The sequence below is a fragment of the Xenopus laevis genome, chromosome 4L (assembly GCF_017654675.1).
Source record: "Xenopus laevis strain J_2021 chromosome 4L, Xenopus_laevis_v10.1, whole genome shotgun sequence".
Taxonomy (NCBI): domain Eukaryota; kingdom Metazoa; phylum Chordata; class Amphibia; order Anura; family Pipidae; genus Xenopus; species Xenopus laevis.
In genome coordinates, this window is record NC_054377.1 from 105,094,494 (window position 1) to 105,120,360 (window position 25,867).

The 25,867-nt window shown below is 37.6% G+C and overlaps 1 protein-coding gene across 1 annotated transcript in view; it reads left to right on the forward strand.

The window, feature by feature from the left end:
- The window catches only part of LOC108714423 (putative ferric-chelate reductase 1), a 49,926-nt gene extending 24,596 nt beyond the window's left edge, over positions 1 to 25,330 (forward strand). Inside the window, exons 7-19 of the mRNA XM_041591055.1 lie at positions 6,313 to 6,449; positions 8,919 to 9,010; positions 14,530 to 14,632; positions 15,450 to 15,635; positions 18,645 to 18,746; positions 18,909 to 19,131; positions 19,572 to 19,688; positions 19,850 to 19,962; positions 20,649 to 20,735; positions 22,152 to 22,249; positions 22,577 to 22,727; positions 23,301 to 23,558; positions 24,886 to 25,330. Coding sequence (XP_041446989.1) covers positions 6,313 to 6,449; positions 8,919 to 9,010; positions 14,530 to 14,632; positions 15,450 to 15,635; positions 18,645 to 18,746; positions 18,909 to 19,131; positions 19,572 to 19,688; positions 19,850 to 19,962; positions 20,649 to 20,735; positions 22,152 to 22,249; positions 22,577 to 22,727; positions 23,301 to 23,558; positions 24,886 to 24,978 — 1,760 coding nt within the window. The 3' untranslated portion in view covers positions 24,979 to 25,330. The remainder of the gene's footprint in view (positions 1 to 6,312; positions 6,450 to 8,918; positions 9,011 to 14,529; positions 14,633 to 15,449; positions 15,636 to 18,644; positions 18,747 to 18,908; positions 19,132 to 19,571; positions 19,689 to 19,849; positions 19,963 to 20,648; positions 20,736 to 22,151; positions 22,250 to 22,576; positions 22,728 to 23,300; positions 23,559 to 24,885) is intronic.
- The last annotated feature ends 537 nt before the right edge of the window (positions 25,331 to 25,867 follow it).

The window sequence follows — 25,867 nt, forward strand, 5'->3', positions numbered from 1 at the left end:
ATTAAACAAAACCATGTTTGCTCTGTGTTTTGTTCTGTTAGCAGTTTCCGCTAATAGGCCAAATGGTTAAGTAGACTTAACTATTTTGTGTGCCCTTCAGAAAAAAGAAAAAGTCCATGTAATCAGTGCATTCTAGTTTACAGATATCTGATCCTATACCTGTAACACAGTCATTGTGTCTTGGAGTCGCATTTGTATTAATGTTGTCATATAATCAAGTAGGAATAAATGTAAGCAAAATAGAAAAAGCTGAATGAGAACCCCAATTTTAGTTGAAGTTATCCTTTTAGTATAAATGTAGATAAAGATTTGTCATTATCAAATATCATCTGCAGATATTTACTAATGCTAAATAGAGGAAATAGGAAAGGAAGAGTCAGAAACCATTTTTAGGAAGAGTAGAATGTCCAGTCCAACTAAATTCTGTTTACTCACATTGCTATCTAGCTGTGCCAATGTGAGGAGCTGGGCACATACTTAGATTGCAAGCTCTATCAAAGTAACCCCACAGAATCACAGCTCTGTGCGTTTCAGATGTCACCTCTTTGAAGGGTTACAATGTGCCATCGTGATTGGATTAGTGGAAGAAGTTATATGCCGAGGACTTCAGTTGAAGCTGCTCGGATGAGTAGTGAAACGTCTTCAATGATGACTCAGCAAGTCCAGTTGTTTTAGATTTACTTGTACTAGATCTACCATGACATGGATGAATACAAATCTGCATATTCATAAATTCCCCTCTGTTTCCTCCTCCTGTGGCATTCTCTCCAATAATGTGACTTACTTATTATACAACCTGCCTGCTAGCTTTTTGAGATATCTGAAGTCTGAAATATAGTACTGATATCTACATTTGGCCCTTAACCAAAGCAAATTGGTTGCAGATCACTTTCACAGTATCGCTTGTATAGGCCAAATAATAGTATCTCAGTGTACCCGTATTATCATTTAGATGTCGGCATCTCCTGACCTCCAGTTACTGAAGGATACCTCTCATTTTAACCATAATGTCTACAAGTGTGAACACCTTCAGTGACCTGTCTCCACTATATTGAAGCACAAAAGCATGATTCTGAATCCAAACCAATGAACAACAAGAAGAGGAACAGGAAAAGGGAAACATAGGATCACATATAAGCACTTACAGTAAGCCAAACTGATAAAGTTCCACTCATTGCATTGAGCGACTACATTTCACTATTCACACTATTAACAGAGTTAATCGTGAAATAATTTGTCTTATGCAATGCAAAAAATTGCCCACAAATATGGTGGTGTCCATATCTACAAGGAGCAGGGAAATATTTATGATGTGGAGCATGCTGATTTGCCTTGTGTTCTTCATACCTATTACTGCTAGAAGTTCTAGGTCCAAAGGGTTAATGGTCCACAATTATATTCCATTTTTTCATGTTGCAGCAGGCAGTAGATTTCTAATTGAACTTCAGCCTGGCCTTGAAGCCACTAAATATTAGGGTAATCTAAAACTGAAAAGGAGCAAAGGATATATATTTGTAAGATGTACATTTAAATTTAAAATTTAAGGTTTAACAGTTTATGCCTGTTATTGACCCATGCTGTGGAAAATATTGGCTTCTCTTTTCCAGTATTTACAAATCATAGGCTGAAACCAATCACACAAATAACAATAAAGATGGCCATACAGGGACTGATAAAAGTTGCCAACTCTGTCCCTCCAGACCAAGTTGCCAGCTTTTCAGCCTGTGTATAGGGTCCACTAACAGGCCTGTCTGACTGATACTATAATGTCAGCTATTATTCAGAATGTTTGGGTCCTGGGTTTTTTTTGGATAAGGGGTCTTTCCTTAATTTGGATCAGCACAACTTAAGTCTACTAAAACAACATTTAAACATTGAGGAAATCCAATAGATTCAAAAATGATTAATTATATCTCAGTCGGGGTCAAGTACAAGATACTGCTTTATTATTACAGAAAGCAGAAAGAAAGCAAATGCTTTTTAAAAATGTGGATTATTTGAATAAATGGAAGAGATTTCTGGATAAGGGGTTTCCAGGTAATGGATGACATACCTGTATCTGGCTAAAAATCAGCCATATATCAATTGGGTGGGTTTGAAATTCCTGAGGAGGAAAGCTTGGGTATGGACAGTTTGACGCTGAGCATGCGTGGTCAAATCACGCCCAGATCAGCTCATTTGACAACCTTGCCAAATAAGTTGATCTGGTAGTGTATGGCCAGTGTCAAAACTACATTGCATGTTTGGATATTTAGCATAAATACTTCAGCAGAGAAAAGAACTGCAACAACACAACAATGAGGTCCTCACTCGATGGGATTTTCAAACCTGCTTGATTGATATCTGGCTGATTTTTGCCCAGATATCAGTCAGACAGACCCGTCGGAGAGCCCTATATACAGATCAATAACCTGCCGGCTTGGTCTGAAGGGATCAAGTAAACATCTTTAATAAGTCTGTGCATGGCTACCTTAAGGCGTAACTCAGATGAAGAGCAATAGCTGGGATTACACCAATGAGAATTGGGAGTCAAATAACTTTGTATTCAAGAAAGTTAAAGATGATGCAGTTTCACATGATGACTTAGGACAAAAAAGCCTTTTTAAACGTCAAAGGAGCAAGAACCTTAAGTTCAAAAGCATATGTTAGACCACACGTCAATGAGGGTTGAAGAAAAAACATGAACCATACAAAGAGTTTCTGAACTGCTAATCATAAAGGACTCTTGTCAAAGGGGCATATTTGTTATAGAGTGTGACAGTGTGACACTGTTTGCAAAAGGAGAAATCCCAGCTCTGTTCATTTTATATTAAGATATTTAGAATTCTGCAATGGCACCAAGTAAATACGACCTAAAGAGTTTTAAAGAGTTTTAAAGGGTCCCTGTAGATTCAGGTATTGTGAGAATCCCCAAAAAGTGAGCACTTTTCCTCAGTACAGAGCATATGAAACAAACATAAGTTATGTGGGAATATTCTGTCTGGGGGGCCAATAAGAAGGTTTTAGGTGCAAACCCAAAGCTACTAAATATTAGTTCAACAAGGAACTGAGAAGAAACAATTGATTTGAGAAGATTTATAGTGCAATGTTAATGTTTAGGGATTTTGTATCTGTTACCAATGCATTTTGTGAATAGCAAGAGTCCATAAGGCTTTGGATATTAACAGATTCCTGTATTTTTTATTTTTTTTTCTAGGTGGACATGGAAGGTCAATTTTTAATTTTCTTTAGTATATATTTTGCAACAATATCTGGTTATCCATCAGGACAAATAAGCGCTTCCTGTAATTCAATGCTTCCAATACATGGGAATAGTGTCTCCCAGACGACACCATCACCCTACTCCATCACTGTATCCAAAAATACATTCAGCACTGGAGATATTATAACTGGTATGTTAAAATTACCATGGGGTATCATCATATTATTTATCTGGGGCATAGATAGATAGAGGATGGATGAGTCTGCATGGGCCTTTCTTGTTTGACACAATGTTTGGCATTGTGTGTCCAAACATTTGACCAGGTACAGGTATAAAATCCATTATCCGGAAACCTGTTGTGCAGAATGCTTCAAATTACATTAAGGCAGTCTCCCACAGACTCCATTTTATACAAGTAATTAAAATTTAAAAAAAATATTTTCTTTTTCTCTGTAATAATAAAACAGTTCATCGTACTTTATCCAAAACAAGATATAATTCATCCTATTGGGTTTATTTAATGTTTAAATATTTTTTAGTAGACAAAGAAGATCCAAATTACGGCTTCATCCGTTATCTGGAAAATCCCAGATCCCGAGCATTCTGGATAACAGGTCCCATACCTATATCTGTTTTTTGACTAAATGGACAATAAACAATTAGAAAATCCTGAAAACCTTAGTTTAGTCCTAAAGGTAAATTTACAGGCAAATCAGAAAATCAGGACTATAATGGTAGTCTAAAAAAAATAGTCTAGGCAAAGGGGTGTCCAGACTGGGTGCTACTGACTTCCAGCTGTTTTTGAACTAGAAAATGTCTTTTCAGCCATAATGTTTGTTGCATTTTAATATCATAATTAAAGAACCTGTTGTTCTTGCTGCTTTAGTCAACATAGAGGTATTATCCAATTATTCAATCTGTAGGATAGATGGTCAAATCATTACACCTGACTATCCAGTGAACAGAGTCATTAACCTTTGAAAATATTCCTGTGTGTGGATGCCATAAACCACAAACCAACACCATGCTATGTCCCTTTATAGTTAAAAAGGAGTTAACCGTGGTTACATGATCTCAAATCCTAAGAGAACTGACATGCATACCAAGATTATAGAAATAGAACATCTTGTTAGAGGGAAACGGCTGCTTTCATAGCATAAACCAGATAATGAAGTGATCGCTCCCATGGGAGACGGTATATATCTGAGATCCAAATCATGGAGAAGCACCACCTTCATTTTAGCATTTTCATATTTATTTTATCTCTGTCATTCACCTGTGAATAATTTCTGCCCACAATCAGCTTTAAATAAGAAGTAAAATATGAGGGAATTGTTCTACTGCGGTTTTAAGAGCATTAGCACTTCCAAGATGAGCCCAAATTGAATAAAAGTGAACCTAATACACATGATCCCTTACACAGTTTCCTATCTATGTGCAAACAGATCAAAATAATTTGGCTTAACAAAAAAACAAAACTTAGCTTGCCATTAACAAACCTAACAAATACCTTGCCTAATACAGACATCAAATGTACAGGTTTATACTTGCAAGGTCGAGAAAATAATCTTTTTTTTTAAATATTTGAATTGCATCAGTTTCCTCCAATCCATTGGCACTCACCCTTTTACTATTCACATAAAAAAGTGGTATTAGTCTTTGGTTGTGAAGCAATCAGTTCCTCGTTTTCTATTTTTGCTTTCCAAATAGCTGCTTTCTTATTGTAGTCACCTTTGACTAATTTTGAATTCAGCCACATGGGGTGGTCCTCACCACTTTTTCAGTTCTTTCTTAAAAAATCCATTAAGAACAGCAAAGATTGAACAAAGTTTTAAAAGACAACTGTTTCTGGTGTGTGTTTGTATCTGAAAACCTCCTGTCTAAATCTATCTGTTAAAATAATTATCACAGGGTGCTAAAGTTTGCTTTTATGAAATTTAGAATGTTTTTTTCCAAAAAACATTAAATAAGATAATATTGCCCAGGTTTCTAGTATTTGTACATTTATAATTTATTGTGGGTTGTTGGAGATCACTAGATCCAATATTATTCCTGGTTGGTACCACAATAATTTCACACGATAATGAAGTGCTCTACCCTTGTGTCTTATCCCTTGTGACCAGGTGCTTAGCTGTAAATTACCCAATCTGCCATGGGTTAGTAAAGTCATATGTAACATCCATAAGACTGCGGCACACTGACAAAGTAAATCTGTTGTGCTTTGTGATTTTATTGGCTCATTTAAAGTAGACAAAAGTGGCAACATTAAGGGCCTCACAGGACCCTTTATCAAACCTTGAAAACGTTGCCACATTTGTCTACTTAAATTGAGCCAATAAAAATCACAAAGCACAATGGATTTTCTTTGTCAGTGTGCTGTGAAGTTATGGATGTTATATACAGTTCCGCAACAATTTGTGACATGAAATTGTCATGCAACGCATACATTTGTTTCCATTGGCTGTATTATTGTTCCAATCGACATTGGGGATTTAAAATCCATAATTAATAAGACTTACCCTAAACCTTGCAAATCTTGCAGGAACTGCGCCTCCATCAACCCAGCTATCTAAAAAAACCCCAACCAGTGTACACAAGGCAAGGCTCTAAAATTTTGGGTGCAGCCTGAATTGTACATCTTTAAGACCAGTGGAGAAAGACTTTGCAAAGGGACACAACATACTAGTGTCTACTCTACTGAATAAAGATGAATAGACCATGAATCATCATCATTTATTTCATCATCATTTATTTATATAGCGCTGTCAAGATACGCAGTGCTTTGAATCATGGAACACATGTTGAATGTGTGCGAAAATAAAGGGAAAAAACTATGATAATTAAATATTTTACTTCTAGGCTACACTCTATCATTTACACTGAAGTCTCCGATAAACAGTCTAATAAAAAAGCAAGGCTTACATCACTTACAGTAATATATTGGGAATTCATTTAACCTAGCCAATGCAAGGCATAGACTTAAATCCTATATTAAGAAAGCACATGCATTATCTGTTCATAAGTTGTGATTACTTTTCATGTGCTTTGCCACCTTTACCAAGTTAATTATTATACAAAGAATTCCCAATGTATACCTCTTTCTTTTCCAGTGACGTTACAGTCCAGTTCAGGATCTAGTTTCAAAGGATTTCTCCTAGAGGCGCAGACTGTGGGAGGAGACCAGACTATTGGATATTTTACCATCAGAGATGGGAACACTCAGGCTCTTTCATGCAGTGCAGGAGCAGTAAGTGTTTACTTGTTATATCCAAACATTAACCGTATGATTTTAAGTGCAAAGCACACATTTAATTGCTAGTGGGAGCTCAGTGTAGCACAATTCACAAAGGTAATTGCATAAATACACCCTCCTCAATATTTGTTTCAAAACACTGGCTATTTTTGGAGGCACATTTATCAAAGGTTGAATTTCCCATAAATTCAAAATTCTATCGAACGATATGTATTAATAGAATCAAATTTTTAAAACTTGGATGAATTGAATCGACCCAAAAACTCGAATCAAATTTGAAGAATTTGCACAAATGCACCTATTGACTGTGGGTAATAGTGACGCTCAGGCCTGGATTTGTGGAAAGGCCACCTAGGCCAGGGCCTAGGGCGTCAGGATTTTAGGGGGGCGGCATGCTGCCCAACCACACCCACATTGGTTCAAAAACACTGGGGATGCACTGGAGATCCAATAATTTTTTACATTTCCCGTACACCAATCCCCATTGCTCCAGATGATGAAAATTTGCACGAATAAAGGGGAGGGGACAGGGGCGATGAACGGCAGTGGGCCTAGGGGCGCCCACTATGTAAATCTGGCCCTGGTGACGCTACCACCACCCTGGTGGTATGTCCAGGGTTCCCACACCAAGTTGCATCAACAGGTGTACCAGACTTGCATCCAGTAAATCCAAATTTTGTTTTTGAATGCAAGCTCTGGAGGTGACACATTGTGACTCTAAAAATGTTCGCTGCAACTTGCACCCAATTAACAAATGCAATAGTGTTCATTTTGACACATTAAATGCAATTGCATCGGCCACAACTCAAGGCTGCACAGCTGAAATTATGCTGCAAATAAAAAAAAAAACAGAAAATAGCAGAGGATGCTGGGACTAGCATTTCAACTGCAGCTGGTAAGCCTTTCAGTAAGAAGGAAACTTTCATGGATACAATTCTTTCCTATCCATTGTTGGAAAAGGTTACACGGTTCAGGAATATCTAATTTCTGTATTAGAGATATATACTATATTGTATACAGAAAAGCAATTGTCTGAACCATTTGCAAATCCCAGTTAATATTTAACCAGTATTGAAAAACACAATGTCCAACCATATACATCTATATGGGATTGATTTGTTTTAAATTTCAGCCTTTTGACCTGATGTTATCACCATTACCATGAGGACCCAGCTGATGTCCCCTTTCAGTGTTAAGTGGACGTTAAGCTGAACTTTTTTATAGAATAATGTTGAATGTGTTGGCCTAAAACACTAAGGTTGCTAGGGTCACATGAATACAAATATAAGTCCACAACAGAAAGATAAGTAGCTAAAAATAATAACAATAAAATCTAGCTTTACAAGCAGCCTACTTTCTGGTTGTTGAAGTCACTAACCTAAGCCAGCTGATAGCATTGAGAAAGGTAGGATAAAAAAGCAAACCACGCAAAATATAATAAAGCTGCTTAGTTTATTACCCTACCCTGAAATATACTAGTGTAAATGTGATCTCCTGCTAGGACCCGTCATATTTATACCATGTGAAGGATTGAGTGATTCAGACTGGAACACTCCTTGATCTCAATAGATCAATCAGACTTATTTTCTACTTATGATTTTATATTTAAGGTTAACATTGACTGCTCCAATCTAAAGTAATGTAACTGTACCATTCATAAATGTGCTAATATTATGCTTGTAAGAATTTTTCTTTTTTCCGTGAAAATAAAAAAAATTTAAATAAAAAAAAAAGGTTAGCATTGAATATCAATCACATTCATATTTAACTTTTTTCTTAACATCATAAATTTTTGCTGAAAAATATTTTGATGCTGCAAAATCCGCCCACAAAGCAAATATTTACGGTAGGGGACACCACAAAGGGGCAACCAGGCTACAAGCTGGAAGTGAACAATGGTGATGAGCAGCTCATTTCACCCCACTTATTATAAGATAAATATGGCAATAGGTTTTTTTTAACCATAACTGTCCCTTTCACTGTATACTTATATAGTATATAATATATAGTAATACATAGATGGTAACATTCAAAAATGTACAGAGAAACATTTTTGAATGCTAAAGGCAAAAAGGTGCAAAATGCAAAATTCACTTTTTTACCCACAATGCAGTGTTTTACCCACAATTCCAGTGTAATTTTAGCCCTGTGCAGATCTGCGCCTGCCACAATTACCTCCGATGATAAAACATGCCATTGTGTCAAAATTGTTAATGGCATTATTTCTGTAGCTAGTCATTAAATGGACACTTGTGAGTGATTCTTTAGTCTGCAGTGCCTACTGACAAAGCCTGCAGTGGGACCCCTGGAATATGTCCAGGGTTCCATGTTTAAAGTGGCTGTAGCTCCAGGATTCTCCTGCATCATTGGGTTCATCTGTGCGTAAGAACAAGGTATGTGTTTAAGTACAAGAACCAAGGAAGAGTCCATTGACAGGCTAATATCTTGTCTCTTTCTATGCAGGCTTCAGCAGTCAGCCACACAAGTAGCACTATCAAAACATCTATTACCACTTCTTGGACTGCCCCTGCTGGAACAGGACCCATATACTTCAGGTACATCTGGGTTACACAAGGCTTTGTGATGTAACGGATCAATGAGCTTGGTTTGTGGAGTAGTAGTTCAATAACAGATATTTTGGCCAGGGATTCATTGGTTTAAGAAACAATCTGTTTGAACATTTTGGAGAAGTAGTTTGGTGCAAATCTTGCATTCTTTACAGCAATTATCCCTGCAAAGTGCTATACTGAGGGTTGATCTTAACTTTATTTGTAACGGAAAGACAGAGGTGAAAACAGACAGAATCTCCTACAGAGACTTCGATATTTCAGTTTGTCAATAAAACATTCATAGATCACAATTAAAATATTACACAGACTCACAACAATATATAGTAAAGCTACAAAAGTGGCTGGAATGAAAATTAAATGCTCAAAAACTTGCCTCATTTAGATATTGTGAAATATTGTATCAATCAACTGACATAGAAGATTCTCAAGTAAGCGATTAGAGTGATTATATACACATCAGTAATGCTCTGTTTCCCATTAAGAGGAGGCCCACAAGAATATAATGTGTTTAATGTGCATTGTGGGGAGGTGTCAGCGATAGTAAACAATTGGTTTCTCTGATATAACAAGGCATAAGTCTATCAGTTTTAATTCCTAATACCAGCTAATAGCCATACTTTCATTTAAACCTATCTGGAAAAGGGAATTCCAAAAATCATTCATTGTGTAACAATACAGAATCATGACCTCTGTCATCTTAATATTTGCTAAGCCAGTCACTTGTTATCTGTCCTGTATGAATGATTCTCAGGGAGTGCATTTCTTTATATACATGTCTGCATTCCTGATGTTAAAATGTTCTGAAATATTGTGATATTGTGCCAATATATTGTTTTTGCAAGGGTATGCAGCCAGCTTCACATGCAACGTGTCATAACCATAGAATTCTAGGCTACTCCAGGATACTCTCTGGACTTCTGTAGAGGTTGCCCTCTAGTGTCAGCAGTGCTGCATAGCAATAAACATAAACAAGGCATAATAAACATGTCCTTAGGACTGTTACTAAACACTACAGCTACCAAATATGCTACACCCTGAATGTGAATTATAGTGGATTACCCTATGCAATTTGAACATACATTCCATTCACCAAATGAGAATGTGCCCCCAGGCTAGAGTTGGTGATTTGTATTTAAAAAAATGTATTATTAACCTGTCATGTTTGTAAACTCGGGCCTCAGTAACAGGATTGGGCAGTGTTTAAATAACTGATTATATGGGGCAGATTTATCAAAATGGGAGAATAGAGATGTGTATAACATAGAATTGTAATAACACCATACTTTGTCTTTGAATATAACTGCATACTCATTTTCCATGTCTGAGAAACATCTTATAGCTAATAGGCCAAAAGCATGTGTGATAGAAGTTTATAGTGTCTCAGTATCACATGTGGCAAACGTGTTCCAAAGCAAGCCCCTGTAAAATCCCCAATAAATAAGTGGTATCCTATATAATAAAGTCGAAGTGTCTCTGCGTCCAGTCCCTGTGTCCGTGGGATTGCGCTACTGCGCATGTGCCCCACGGACCGTCTCTGGTGACATATGTTCTAGCGCCCGTTAATTTAACGGGCTTAATGTCTAGTATTGAATATATTAGGGTAAACTGTTAACAGAAAAATATGCTATTTCCTTTCAAGATCTATACAAGATTGTTGTAAAATATTTGCATTATCTGGAATGAATGCGTCATTTGAGCGGCTTCGAGATTTTTGTGAATATTTGATAACATGTAATAGGTTGAAGTTCTTGTAAATTAATTGACAAGCTCCTTATATTCTGATATGAATCCAGTTTATTGGGCTTCCAATACTAATAGAGACAGAGAACTTTATCCTGCAGCCGAAGTATCCTATTTTTATTCAGTGTCTGAACATAATTGATGGACTGTGAATAGAAACAGGATGGTTTGGCTTTGGGACATATTCTTTGCATGTGGCTATAGGAACAAATAGATCTTTATGTTGTACATGTATTTATGTAACATGTGGTGCTTTCACCACAATCTGCAGTGCTAGACACATACAATTTTGTACATATGAACCTATTGTAATGATGTATACCGTGTACCTTGTCACTTTAACCTACTTTGAAATGTAAGGCATATTCCCCAGCACAAGGGAGCACTAATACATTCCTTAGGTAAACACTGAGTTCCCTTTGCATGTTACACCTGTAAAAAAAAAATGTGGTAGGTTAATGACACACATTTGAAGGGGGTATAAGTATTTCTGTGTCTTACACATCCTGAAAGATGCAAGTTGTGCTCATTTGCATACAATTAGTGCAAAATCGAGAGCCTCTAGAAACATAATGTTAATTGATTGCTGAAGGTTAATTACACTGCAGTTCCAGGAAATAATGTTATATTGTGGGTAAAAATGGCAAACTATGCTGGATTTTTTATTATTTGCACATTCTATTCCTTTAATAAATGAGCCCTTGAATGTTTAGTCATTCACTCAATTTCTCACCAGGTAGAAAAGAGTTATTTTTGCAACAATTCATGATAAATGCATTTGTTGATTTTTTCTTTAGCCTCCCTTTTCTTCCCTAAATGTTGACATCCCTTATCATGGTTGTCTGATATTACCTTGACCACAGAAATAAGTGCAGAATAAAATATTTGGGCAAAGCCACAGAAAAGGTCAGTTTATGAAAGAAGTAGACTTCTCCTAGCTTATCTTTCTCAGTCAGTGTGTCTTGGAACTTATAACACTAAACGACTAAAGAGTTCGACATACAGATACCATTGCTGTACAAATATGTATAGGCATTCCGAGTGCAATAACTGGCGAGATTAAAAAGCTTACCCACAGGGAAGGGCCACAAACCTCACAGGTCTGCAGATATGTCAAAAGGCTTTCCAGGAAGAAATGAGTAATGGATGTCTTTATAAAGACCTTGTATTTTAAAGGAGAAAGAAAGTGCTTTAGACACATTTGGACAACCTTATCAAGTGGCACAAGATTCTATTTGCGAGCCCTGCTGAGCTATTCTGGGCCAGTTATGGGTGTCTGTTGTGGTGTGGATTAGGAAGTGGGCCTCTGGAGGGAGCCTAAGGTTTTTTTTCACCATATTCCTTTCAAAACAGTTATTTTTGTTCAACTTGTAATTGTCTTGTAATTGTCTTATAATTTCTCTAAAATGTTTATATATATATATATATATATATATATATATATATATATATATATATATATATATATATATATATATATATATATATAGTTTTGGGGACAGGAATCTTTTCACTTGAGAATTAATCATGTACTCATTCTTTCAAGATAGAATAGAAAGTACAGTTTGATCCAAAGTTGCGTTACTGGTATGTAGCAGCACAGACAGTGCAGGAGACAGGAAGGCACATTACTTCCAGTCTTGCAATGGAAAAGGTTAATTGTTTTCAAAATAAACCAATTACAGAACATTAAAGAAACGTAGACGAGGCCACCAATTTTAACTACAATCTCTTGTGCTCCATTTAATAAATACTGGTTAAAGAGGAAAGGAAATATAAGCCATATGGATTCAATGCATTAGTGGTTTTGTTTGATCCTGTCTCTTTGTTAATATACATTTTGGGCTTGTAATATATATTTCTAGCAACCAAAGCTCATGTTGCTAGCTCTCAGCATACATTTATTGGTTCAGCAACCTTGTACCATTGTTTGATTAAAAAAATATTTACTGCAAGTCTTAACTATTGTTATTTATTTCTGTAGTACCAGTAAATTCAACTCCTCTTTACATCAGATTAACCAACAAGGACCACATAGTGTGATGGGAGAATTAATGGACCCAGCACACAAGTAGTGCATACAATCCGGTGGTCGTGTGAAAGAACGGCAGAGATCTGCTTATTTGGCTACCTCACTGAATAAGATAATATACCAATGTTTGGCCAATTTACAATAATAGGGGTCAAATTAGGGAGCTAACAACTTTCGTGAAACTGTACTTTGACATCAACATTTACATTATTTTCCTTTATAGTTGGCCTCTGGCTTATATTCAATTTCAGGGATTCACCCACCATTTACTGTTTTTTTCCAGGGCAACAGTTCTGACGAGTTACAGCGTATTTTGGAGTAGAGTTGAGAGTGAACCCCTTATGGCAGTAAGTCTGTATCTATTATTCTTACTTTCTGACACGCTTATCTATGAATGCACAACAATACAGGTATAGAACCTGTTATCCAGTATGTTTGGGACCTGGGGTTTTCCAGATAAGGGATCTTTCCATAATTTTGATTTTCATACTTTAAGGGGGTTATTTATTAAAGGTCAAGTTGATTTTTACCCAAAAGAGTTTTTGAAGGTATTTTTCAGTCAAAACTTGAATTTTCAGGTTAAAAAAACCTAAAATTTTTCTAGATTTATTACACCCGGAAGCTGGAAATAGCTTGAATCTGAAAATACTCCAGCTAAAACCTGTTGAGGTCATGTAGAAGTCAGTGGCAAATTTGCCTTGAACCATTTGAAGATGTTGAAGGAGAACTAAAGTGCAACTAAAGATGTAGGCTACAAATGTTGTACATTATGTTATGGACTTTTGTACCAGCCCAAAGCAACCACAGCCCTTTAGCAGTAAAGATCAGTGTCTCCAAAGATGCCCCAGTAGCTCCCCATCTTCTTTTCTGCGGATTCACTGCACATGCTCTGTGCTGCTGTCACTTACTGAGCTTAGGGACCCACTCACAATATACAGTACACATAGAATATAAATGTCACAATATAAGGCTGATTATTAATTAATACAGATAATTACTATATGGCAGCACAGAAACCAGTGTAATTAGCATCAGAATTAAATAATCAGCCTTGTGGCATCCGCTTATATTGCAAACTTCCTTTTCTTCTTGATAATTTGCAATGACCCCTAAGCTTAGCTTCTCAGCAGCTGTTAAGAGCTTGTGATTGTTGCAGACACTTTCCAAGATGGTGAACCCCGTGACAGGTTTAAAATCCTGGATCATTGCTGCTACTGAGAAGCTGAAATTTTAGGCTGGTGCAATAAGATCATTATATAAAACTCACTTAATTTGAACGATTCGTGTTGGGTATTAACGTTTTTCACCCCAAATTAACTGATTCGAGTTTTTCAATAAATCAGAAAACAGTTGTGAGTTTATTTGAGGTAAAACCTCACAAACCTCTAAAACTCAACCTTTGATAAATAACCCCCTAAGTCTACTTAAAAAACATTTCAGTATCCGATAAACCCAATATGACTGTTTTGCCGTAAATAAAGATTGATTATATGTTAGCTTGGATCAAGTACAAGGTACAGTTTTATTATTACAGAGAAAAAGGAAATAGTTTTTTAAAAATGTTAGTAATTTTATTATAATGGATATGGCCTTTATTCAGAGCTTTCTGGATAACAGGTTTCCAGATAACAGATCCCATACCTGATTTTTACTCTTCTTACACCAAAAGACACACATGCAAGCTTTTATAGTTTTGGTTCTCTTTATTGTCATTTTTTTGTTTTAACTTTAGGTTTTTAATAGTCAATGAGCATAGCACAAACATCAACCATATACACAAGACAAAATGTCCATCTGTTGTTATTGATTCCTCTACACTGTTTACACTGGAGACTGTATATATTAACCCCAAGGGAACAACCTAACATCCAACTTTCCTTTCAGGATAAAAATATTAAAGGTATATTAAAGTGTTGATTAAAGTGTTGATTAAAATTATGGATCTGACACTTCTAGGGGGGTCAAAAGTTTATAGTTGTTGAAAGGTCTGATATTGAGCAACTGTTTCCTGGTTTACCCTGAGCTAGAAATAAACATTAAGTTAAAGGAATAGTTCAGTGCAAAAATAAAAACTGGGTAAATAGATTGGCTGTGCAAAATAAAAGATGTTTCTAATATAGTTAGTTAGCCAAAAATGTAATGTATAAAGTCTGAAGTAGCAGATGTCTTCCAGAACAGAACACCACTGCTTTTCAGCTCTCTAACTCTGACTTAGTCAGCGACTTCAAGGGGGGCCACATGTGACATAACTGTTCAGTGAATTTGCAATTGATCCTTAGCATTCAGCTCAGATTCAAAAGCAACAGTTATGACCCACGTGGCCCCCCTCAAGTCACTGATTGGTTACTGCCTGGTAAACCAAGTGAGCTGCTGCAAAGCAGGAAGTAGTGTTCTTTCTATTATGTTACACATCCAGTCACTCCAGCCTTTATAGATTACAGAATTTTTTGTTTTGTTTTGTTTTACCCAGTTTTTATTTGTATACTGAACAATTCCTTTAAGAAACATTAAACATTCATATGATATAATACTAAATGTTTGTAAAGCAGATTTATTACACATTCACTACAGTTTAGTGGACTATATATAGAAGCTAAGGTTTCACTTTATAGTTACAGCCCTCCTGTTTTATTGTCCATCCTCTTCTTCCAGTTACAGATTTCTAATACCATGTGTGGTACAGGGAAGTTCTGCTTTAGCAACCCACCAAACTGCAGCCCAGACAACAGCAGCTGTCTCTTCATGTCTTCTGTACCAGCCAATAATGGATTTGTATTTGAAATGAGCGGATTAACCACGGGATACGTAGCTATTGCATTTTCTGATGATAAGCTGATGGTAAGACCACAACAAAGATTTGATATCTAATGAATGCTGGAATGTCTCCTTAAGCTGCATGTGAAGTTTAATTCTGGTCATAAAAGTATTGCGCCTGAAGTTATGTAAATATTGGGAAGAATATGCTGCACATCTCTGTTTTTATATTCATTTTTCAAATCTGTGGGAAAGCGACAGTTAATCAAGACCATGCAAACTTGCTGTTTTTATATACCCCTCACTGTTTACAGAATAGGACATTACAGAACTTCACATTAATTTATGCTATCATCATCATCATCATCATCATTTATTTATATAGCGCTGTCAAGATACGCAGTGCTTTACTGCAGTTATAGCAAACAGGGAATAAATGGTGGCTAACAGACAAGGATTACAGAGTACAATGGGGTTTACAAACTAAAAGGTTAGGGTACAATTGAGACATTAGGATTATATAAACACTTTGTCATTTTTGATACAGCAATGATTAATTAAGGTACAACGAATAGGCCTCTTTAAACAGATGGGTCTTTAAGGAGCGCTTGAAAGTTTGGAAGGAAGGAGAAAGTCTGACAGCTTGTGGCAGAGAGTTCCAGAGAAAAGCAGAAGCCCGAGAGAAGTCTTGTAGACGAGAATGGGCAGAAGTGACCAGAGGAGAAGTGAGGCGAAGATCAGAAGCAGAGCGTAGGTTTCGTGAAGGAGTGTATTTGGAGATTAGAGATGAAATATAGGGAGGGGTTTCATTATTAAGGGCCTTGAATGTGAGTGTAAGTAATTTGAATTTGATTCTAGAAGAGATTGGGAGCCAGTGAAGGGACATACAAATGGGAGCAGCTGATGTTGAGCGGCGAGCTAGATGAATGAGTCTAGCGGCCGCGTTTAGAACAGATTGGAGTTGTGAAAGGTGACTTGTTGGAATACCTGTGAGGAGTAAGTTGCAGTAATCAAGGCGGGAGATGATGAGAGACTGAATCAGTGTTTTAGTTGATTCTGAACTGAGATAGGGTCGTATTCGAGCAATGTTGCGCAGTTGAATACGGCAAGATTTTGCAAGTGTTTGAATGTGTGGTGAAAAAGACAGATGAGAGTCTAAGATAACTCCTAGGCAGCGTGCCTGTGTGGTGGAATGAAAGGTGGTGTTGTTTACGGTGAGTGATATCTGAGGGACAGGGGAAGATCTTGGAGGAAATATGATGAGTTCTGTTTTAGAAAGGTTCAGTTTCAGGTGGCGCTGTGACATCCAGGAGGAGACAGCAGAAAGACAGTCTGTGACTTGGGAAAGGACAGAATTAGAAAGATCAGGAGTAGACAAGTAGAGTTGGGTGTCATCAGCATAAAGGTGATACTGAAGTCCAAATGACTGAATGAGTTTTCCTAGTGAAGTTGTATAGAGCGAGAACAGCAGGGGGCCAAGAACAGAGCCTTGAGGAACTCCAACAGAGAGTGGGAAAGTAGTAGAAGTAGAGTTAGAGAAGGAAACTTTAAAGGAACGGTCAGACAGATAAGATGTAAACCATGAAAGAGCAGTGTCCCGAATGCCAGCTGAGTGTAGAATGTCAAGGAGGAGTGTGTGGTCAACTGTGTCAAAGGCTGCAGAGAGATCTAGTAGAATTAGAATGGAATAATGACCTTTAGACTTTGCCAATAGAAGATCATTGGTTACTTTGGTGAGGGCAGTTTCAGTCGAGTGTGATGGGCGGAAGCCAGATTGCAAGGGGTCGAGGAGGGAGTTGTGAGTGAGATGCTGGATCAGGCGTTTATAAACAAGCCTTTCTAGTAATTTGGAGGCGAATGGAAGAAGGGAGACCGGTCGATAGTTAGTGGGAGAGCTGGGATCAAGGGAAGGTTTTTTGAGGATAGGAGTGATTAGTGCTTGTTTGTATAATGATGGAAAGGTACCAGTAGAGAGTGAAAGATTGAATAGGTGGGTAAGTGCAGGAGAGAGTGTATCAGAGATTGGGTGGAGAAGGCGAGAGGGTATGGGGTCAAGGGAGCAGGTGGTGGGTTTTGAGCTGGCTAGAAGTTTGCTGACTTCCTCTAGAGTTGCAGGGGTGAAGGAGTGCAAAGTAGATGTGAGTGGACTGCACGTTGGTCTGAGATTGTTGTCGGACGGTATGCTCAGCCTAATGAGATCGATTTTTTCATTAAAGAAATGAGCAAGGTCTTGGGCAGTAACATTAATAGGTGGAGGAGGTGGGGGGGGGCATAGGAGTGAGTTAAATGTGGCAAACAGCTGCTGTGGTTTGGAGGACATAGTAGATATTAGATAAGAGAAGTATTGTTCTTTGGCTAATGATAGAGCTCGGTTATAGCAAGAGAGCATGAATTTGAAGTGGATGAAATCAGGATCAGTTCGTGACTTTCTCCATCGTCGCTCAGCTGATCTACTACATCTTCTGAGGTACCGTGTTACACTAGTGTGCCAGGGTTGGGGTTTAGCTGGCCGGCTGTGACGGGTGGTAGAAGGTGCAAGGGAGTCAAGTGCTGTTGAAAGGGCATCGTTGTAGAGAGAAGCTGCCATATTGGGACAGGAGAGAGTATTAATATGAGATATGGATTGTGCTGATACTGTTGATAATTGTTGTGGTTCAAAAGCATTAAGGTTTCTGTACGTATGGGTAGAGAGAGATGGTTGTGAAGGTGCAGGTGAAAGCAGTATCTGAAAGGAGAGTAGATGATGGTCAGACAGAGGGTAGGGAGAGTTTATTAAGTTGGATGGGCAGCATGAGTGGCAGAATATAAGGTCAAGAGCATGACCCTCGATGTGGGTAGGTGAGTCGGTCCACTGAGAGAGACCAAATGAAGCTGTTAGAGAGAGAAGTTTAGAGGTGGCAGCAGAAGCAGAGTTGTCAATCTCCTTTGACATATAACGTCACAGGAAAATCATCCTCTTTGGTACATTCAAAACAATTCCAAACCTTGAAGTCACTTTAGGGGTCATATGAAATTCACTCATCTTTGCCGTACTGAAATTGTCGCGGCAGAACCCATATCAGGCTATATAACCAAAACTTCTCTTATTTGTAGGGAAATGATGATATTTACATCTGTACCAGGGATTCAAGTGGAAACATCCTGGTTCAACAAGCCTTTTCTAATGGATATGTCACTCCCCAAGCTAGAAACTTGGTGAGTCCATTGTAATTTCAATTAAAATGCATGGCAAAATTCTGCTTGCTTGTATCTTGCTTTTAAGGGTATTTATATTTCTATTTTCATGTAAGTATTGTAATTGTTTAATAAATATAAATGTGTTATGCTACTTCACAGAAAGTGTTTTCTTCTTTCTAGAGTACCAAAGGATCTATAGTTTCATCTTACATAGGTGGAGTGTTAAAATGCTCCTTCATTAGCAAGATGAGCATCTCCACCCAGGCTCGAGCCAGCACAGCTCCCAGCTACTACATTTTCCTTGGAACAGGCCCATCCCAAGCAAGTGGTAAGTGTGACATAGTAGGCAATCCAGTATTTGTTGAGAAAGCAGACACATACCCTGTGAAGCTATCATCCCTATGTACAGAGAAAAAGAAAAAGCATCACCACCAAATACCACTTAATATTTTTGATTACTTATACACCAAGTACTGTAGTGCAAAAAGTATAGCCTGCCAATATAAGTGTTACCTTCAATTTTTTACAAAGAAAGCTCCCGTGTGGTGATTATGGGTCTTCTGAATATTGCATTTTATTACATTAATAATAACTATCATTCAACTGGACTTCCAAAATTAAAAAATAGCGGGTGGTCTTATTTCACGGTACAAAAAAATTGTCTTGCACATGTCACTGGGTTATTTTTTTTTTTTTTTTTTTGCAGACAAAATAAAAAGTTTATTATGCAATGATAAATAGGTAAATACATCACTAATCCTATTTACACCTCTGCTTTGTATGTTTGAGAAAGCAAACCATAACAATATGAATTGTGGCATATAAAACGTCTTTTAAATGCAGGTCAGATTCTGTTGCACACAACCAAGCCGCTCATATCAGCTAGCAGGATTGATCTCTCCAGTTTTGCAGCCAGCGCAATTGCACCAGTTCGAACGCCTCCTGTTATTCTTGGCCATGGTGAGTAAAGACGTAACTGTATCTGTATCAGGTTTTTGTTTTTTTGCCATAGCCTACAGGGACTACATACTATTCTATGGCCAAGCAAAGAGTATTTAAATAGTAGACCAATCACAGCAACGTAGGTACTTATTAACCAACAAGTGACTTACGTGTTACAGGTGCACTGATGCTTATTGCTTGGATGACTACAGGGACTATTGGAATGCTTATAGCTCGGTATATGAAACATGCAGCTAATCGGCCAGTCATTGGAAAAGGTCTTTGGTTTTTGGTGAGTCTAATTTATTGTAAAGGCACAAAATATCTGCTTCTACTCTGGTGTTACTGAATTTGGATTTAGGTAATTTTTATTTAGTTATGTCCAATCTGGGGCACTTCTTCTGCCATATGCACCTACTTATATCATTCAACAGCAGTTAAAGTCTGCATTGACCTGCTGGTTTGTTAGTCTAACAGCTGGAGAACTGCTGACTGTATTATTCTGTTCCTTTTAAAGGGAAAATATTCATTCAGCTGGTTTTATGTAAAAAAGTTGCATAAACGCTGAACTTCCTAAAATACAACATAGATATAAATGCATTTTTTCTAATATAGACCATCTGGGCTCCAGATTGAAATCATAAAACCATGATATCTCTGACTCATACAAATTATTTCTGAACCCCCCTTGGCTCTCAGTGTGATGCAAACCCTCCTTCACATTATTCTAGTATTAGCTACTAGAAGTAGCCAATGCACAGATGTTTTCCCCCCATATTTTCCTTCCCAAATGTATGGTCCAACTGAGCCCTTAAAATCTCTTAATTGTGGTACCTCCAAACAAATGTACTGAATTCGGGTTTGCTTCTAGTTAGATATTCATCACTGTATTCTGGTATGCTTACAATATATTGTATTACGTTGGTCTTGCACTTTTGAACTTATTCCGAGCTTTAGAAACTAAACTTTTTCTTTCAGCTTCATATTTCCCTAATGGTCCTGACCATAATTCTGACTATTTGTGCATTTATCATGGTTTTTGTTGGAGTCTTTGGCTGGAGTGCTGTGAGTATATGTTTGATTTTTATACTAAAATCATGCTCATTCTAATTGGTACAATCATTGTTTACATGCTTAAGCTTCAGCATTTACTTATTGTTATTCTAGTTCATACTGTACCTACCTAATTACATTTAAAGGAAAAGAAAAGGGAAAATCACAGGGGACAGGCTGTCAAGTTTTTGGGTGTTTGACAGTTATTCGACTTTATTACTTTAACACTTTAACAGTGATCTGTCTAAACTGGAAAACTGGGCAGCAAACTGGAAAATGAGGTTCAATGTTGATAAATGCAAGGTTATGCACTTTGGCAAAAATAATATAAATGCAAGTTATACACTAAATGGCAATGTGTTGGGAGTTTCCTTAAATGAGAAGGATCTAGGGGTCTTTGTAGATAACACGTTGTCTAATTCTGGGCAGTGTCATTCTGTGGCTACTAAAGCAAATAAAGTTCTGTCTTGCATAAAAAAGGGCATTAACTCAAGGGATGAAAACATAATTATGCCTCTTTATAGGTCCCTGGTAAGGCCTCATCTGGAGTATGCAGTGCAGTTTTGGACTCCAGTCCTTAAGAGGGATATAAATGAGCTGGAGAGAGTGCAGAGACTAAGTGCAACTAAATTGGTTAGAGGGACGGAAGACTTAAATTATGAGGGTAGACTGTCAAGGTTGGGGTTGTTTTCTCTGGAAAAAAGGCGCTTGCGAGGGGACATGATTACACTTTACAAGTACATTAGAGGACATTATAGACAAATGGCAGGGGACCTTTTTACCCATAAAGTGGATCACTGTACCAGAGGTCACCCCTTTAGACTAGAAGAAAAGAACTTTCATTTGAAGCAACGTAGGTGGTTCTTCACAGTCAGGACAGTGAGGTTGTGGAATGCACTGCCGGGTGATGTTGTGATGGCTGATTGAGTTCATGCCTTTAAGAATGGCTTGGATGATTTTTTGGACAGACATAATATCAAAGGCTATTGTGATACTAAACTCTATAGTTAGTATAGGTATGGGTATATAGAATTTAATTAAAAGTAGGGAGGGGTGTGTGTATGGATGCTGGGTTTTCATTTGGAGGGGTTGAACTTGATGGACTTTGTCTTTTTTCAACCCAATTTAACTATGTAACTATGTAACTATGTAACTTCCACCCTGATCTGGTGCTCCTCTTCTTCAATAAATGCACATGCTTGGGGTACTGTTTGCTGAACACCAAGCTGCCATCTTTATCTGGTATTCCAAGCAGCACTCAGTGCAGCCCTTCTAGTTGGAAGCGTTTCTAACATGAAATGGAAAGCTAAACATGTGTAATGATTATCAGAAAAACAAAGTATGGTTCAAGACATAAATACATAGGGGGTGATGATGTCCAGAATACACATTGTATTAAGTCTAATTACACTTCTACTGCTTGCACAGGGTTCCGGGGCCCATCCTATTCTTGGCTGTATTGTAATGATTCTCTCATTTCTTCAACCATTTGGAGCTTTTCTTCGTCCAGCCCCTAATCATAAAAGGTACAGGATTCACAGTTTTATATTGTGCCCATAATACTTTGTAATTTTGCACTGTCCTAAATAAAATCTACCGATAATCAGCTGTGGGGAATGAATGCACTAACAACACTTAAACTGGCAAACTGATTATTATTGAATTATTCTGTGGGAAAGGCATTCCGGATTCATTTCATATTTCAATAATATGCTAGACAGATATTATACTTTGGGATCAGCTATGGCATTGTGGCTGCTGTGAGGTAACCCTAGGCACAGAAGTATCGCAGCTATTGTATTAGTATTCACAGTGGAAAACATGCCACTGACACACTGCAACTACATTTACAGGCGTTTCATCTTCAACTGGGTACATGGCCTAAATGCACTGGTGATCAAGATATTAGCAGGTAAGATTTTTGTGGTTGAAAGAAAGAAAGGTCTTGTGATTCACAGCTTTATAATGGTGTCTGTTACAATGCCATGCCCTGTTGTCTGCAATGTATTAGTCTACAGTAGGTCTAATACAGTGCTGTACAAAAACGGGAGATAAACTGTCCTTTTGGAGGTTGTGCTATTTTTACCATGACCACGTTTCAACCTGGCTCTCCCATTTCTCTTGTGTAATAAGTAGAGGTTCTTGACATATACAAGGTGCACACAAGAACTACACAAGAAATATATTCAGAAATGTCACCCTAGAGACACACAAACACATTGCATAGCCACTGAAGACACCCTGGACGAACATAGCACAGCCAACAAACTCTCCATACATCACACTCATCATGAACAGTAGTGGCTCCCAGTCAGGGCCAGGACTAGCGGTAGGCAAAAGAGCCATGTGTCTAGGGTGCAAATAGGCAGCACTAGGACCCTAGGCGCATACTGTACCTCCCTCTGACCTTTTTAACTCTTACCCAGCACATCGGAGAACAGGATCATTACTGTTATAGGCTGTATATAAAATATAGCATTTCAGTCCGTATTAATTTTAGGCTTTAGTTCACCTTTAATATGCAGCTTCTGCCAGAGCAAATGGAGTGGAAAGGGAAGGCTGTATTAAGCTATCTAGACAAATGTTATTGACCTATTGCTTTTTTCAGTTGCCACCATTTTGCTTGTCTCTCCAGTGGCTACCATATTCCTTGGCCTGGAACTGGTGGACATTTCCTCCACTCAATGGATGCCAAAAGTGATGGGTGGATTTTATGGATGGGAGGCTTTATTTTACATCATTCTTGAAATCAATGCACGTATGAAAACTAAAGGTAAGCAATATCCAAGGCTGGTCTCTGACTTTAGTCCTAATTGGATCAACCCATTTCTACAGGCAAAGGCTTTTTAGCTGTTTGTCTCAATTAAGGAAGCATTGTAAAAATGTTGTTGCACAGGTTATCCTTATTCTGTATGTTATGGGGTGCTTCCTTTACTATTTTTGGAAACACAATTAAACAAACTCATTACTAGATAACCAACTTGATAATAAATCTTACTGCTCATTTAGGCAAAGTCTAGACAAGTCCTATCTTTGCCTGTGGGGCCCCAAGTTTAAAAATGCTTGTCTAAATAGTCCAAGCTCTTTTACATGAACTGGCCATGCACTGTTGTGGCCATACGCACCCCCTACTGGCACCCATACATAGTACTCTACTTTCTGCTTCCCCCACTGGGACTGAATACCTGTCAGGACTCACACTTGGATGCCCTGGCTGTCATCCAGTAACACCAAAGGGGCCACGTGGAGAAAAAGATTTGAACTATTCACTACAGGTATAAAATGATCAATATGAAGTTAAACAGAATTACATTTGTCATTGGAAATAACTTGCTAGGTCTGAGGGTACAGCTTCTGTGAGTGGGTGAATTTAAAGGTACGAAAATTAGTGTGACAAGACTTTCCTCTTGGAATTACCATCAGAAAAGCACCGGTATTGGAATTTAGAGACCAAGCTCATAACCTTCTTTAATTTGCCCCTCTTCCCATCACTATACAGGTATGGAACCTGTTATAAAGAATGCTCTGGACCTGGGGTTTTCCGGATAACCGATCTTTCCGTAATTTGGGTCTTCATGCCTTAAGTGTACTAGAAATTAATTTAAACATTAAATAAACCCCAATTTTGCTTCCAATAAGAATTAATTATACCAAAGTTGGGATCAAGTACAAGCTGCTGTTTTATTATTACAGAGAAAAAGGAAATAATTTGTAAAAATTTTGATTATTTGGATAAAATGGAGTCTTTGGGAGCCATTCCGTAATTCGGAGCTTTCTGGATATCGGGTTTCCGGATAAGGGATCATATACCTATATATAAATGTTGTTTGCATTATTGTTTATTTTCTAAACCATAATTTAAATTAAGATGTTTGAATCTTAACGATTTTTCTTTTTTTGCAGAATCCTATGAGGACCCAGAAAATAAGGTAAAATATTCAATATATTATTATGTATAAGGAGTTGATAACAGCAAATAAATTTAACATTTTATCTTAATGTTATATTGCATTATTACATAAAAACTAGTTTACTAGCACAGACCACTTTTGTACTGATATACAGAATAAACATTTCCAGGCCTAGGTATAATGCACAGAAACGTTATACTTTCCAGCTTGCAACAATAAATTACAAAAAAAATGTTTTAATTCCATTACAGATTCAGCATGAGTCAGTTATAATGGTGGTCTTTATCTGTGGAAATTTGGCATTTCTAACATCATTGCTGGTAGGCATCGGACAATCAGTCTAGCTACCCTCCATGCCAAGGAACAGACTCTCTGCCAGCAAATGACCTTTGCTAAACACATACAAATATGAGCATCTAGGCTCCTTGTTTCTGAATTCCTGCTTTGCACGGCGGATGTGCCATACAGGTTTCCACTGCATGAGATGAGCTTCCAAAGACACGTCTACAGCCGTGTGAACGATTGCACAGCAGAAACAATGCTTGAAAGCATAATATTGTAATTTGACCAGAAACTATGCCACTTTAATACCATATTTTTACTTCTGCCAGGTATTGCTTTGTCATGATCTGCATAGAGATTTACAGATGTTTTTTTTTTAATTTCTTTTTTAACTTTTTGATTGACTATTTAACACATCCGACAATAAAAGTATTTTCATATTTGGTTTAAATATTAGTGTATTCAGCGCCCAAAGTGTTTTCTTCTACTGAGTAAATCATTATGTCTCATTTATTTTTTGCATGGGGGGCATATTTATCAAAGGTCAAAAATGTGAGTTTTGACCAATAAACCAACCTGAAAATTCAAATTAGAATTTACCATTCCAACCTTAATAAATTTGCCCCTAGGTTTTTGACATAATTGTAAAGAGCATTGCATGAGGTTTGCCCCCTTTCAGAGAACCGGGGAGTAACTATAGAAGAAGTAGACCCCGAGGCTGCAGCGGCAGTGGGGCCTGCACAATGGGGTCTGTTTTCTTCTATATTTCTGAAGAATCCCTCTCTCCCCAGCTGCTCACCTATCATTGAGCGGGAACTCTGGGATGGGAGGACACAGCATTGTATGTGGCAGACAATAGATGAATAGTTAAAGAAGCCATATATGTAAAAACTGAAAAACCAAGTTTGAATAGAGGCTGGGGGTGCGGCATCTATTCAGGGTCGGACTGGG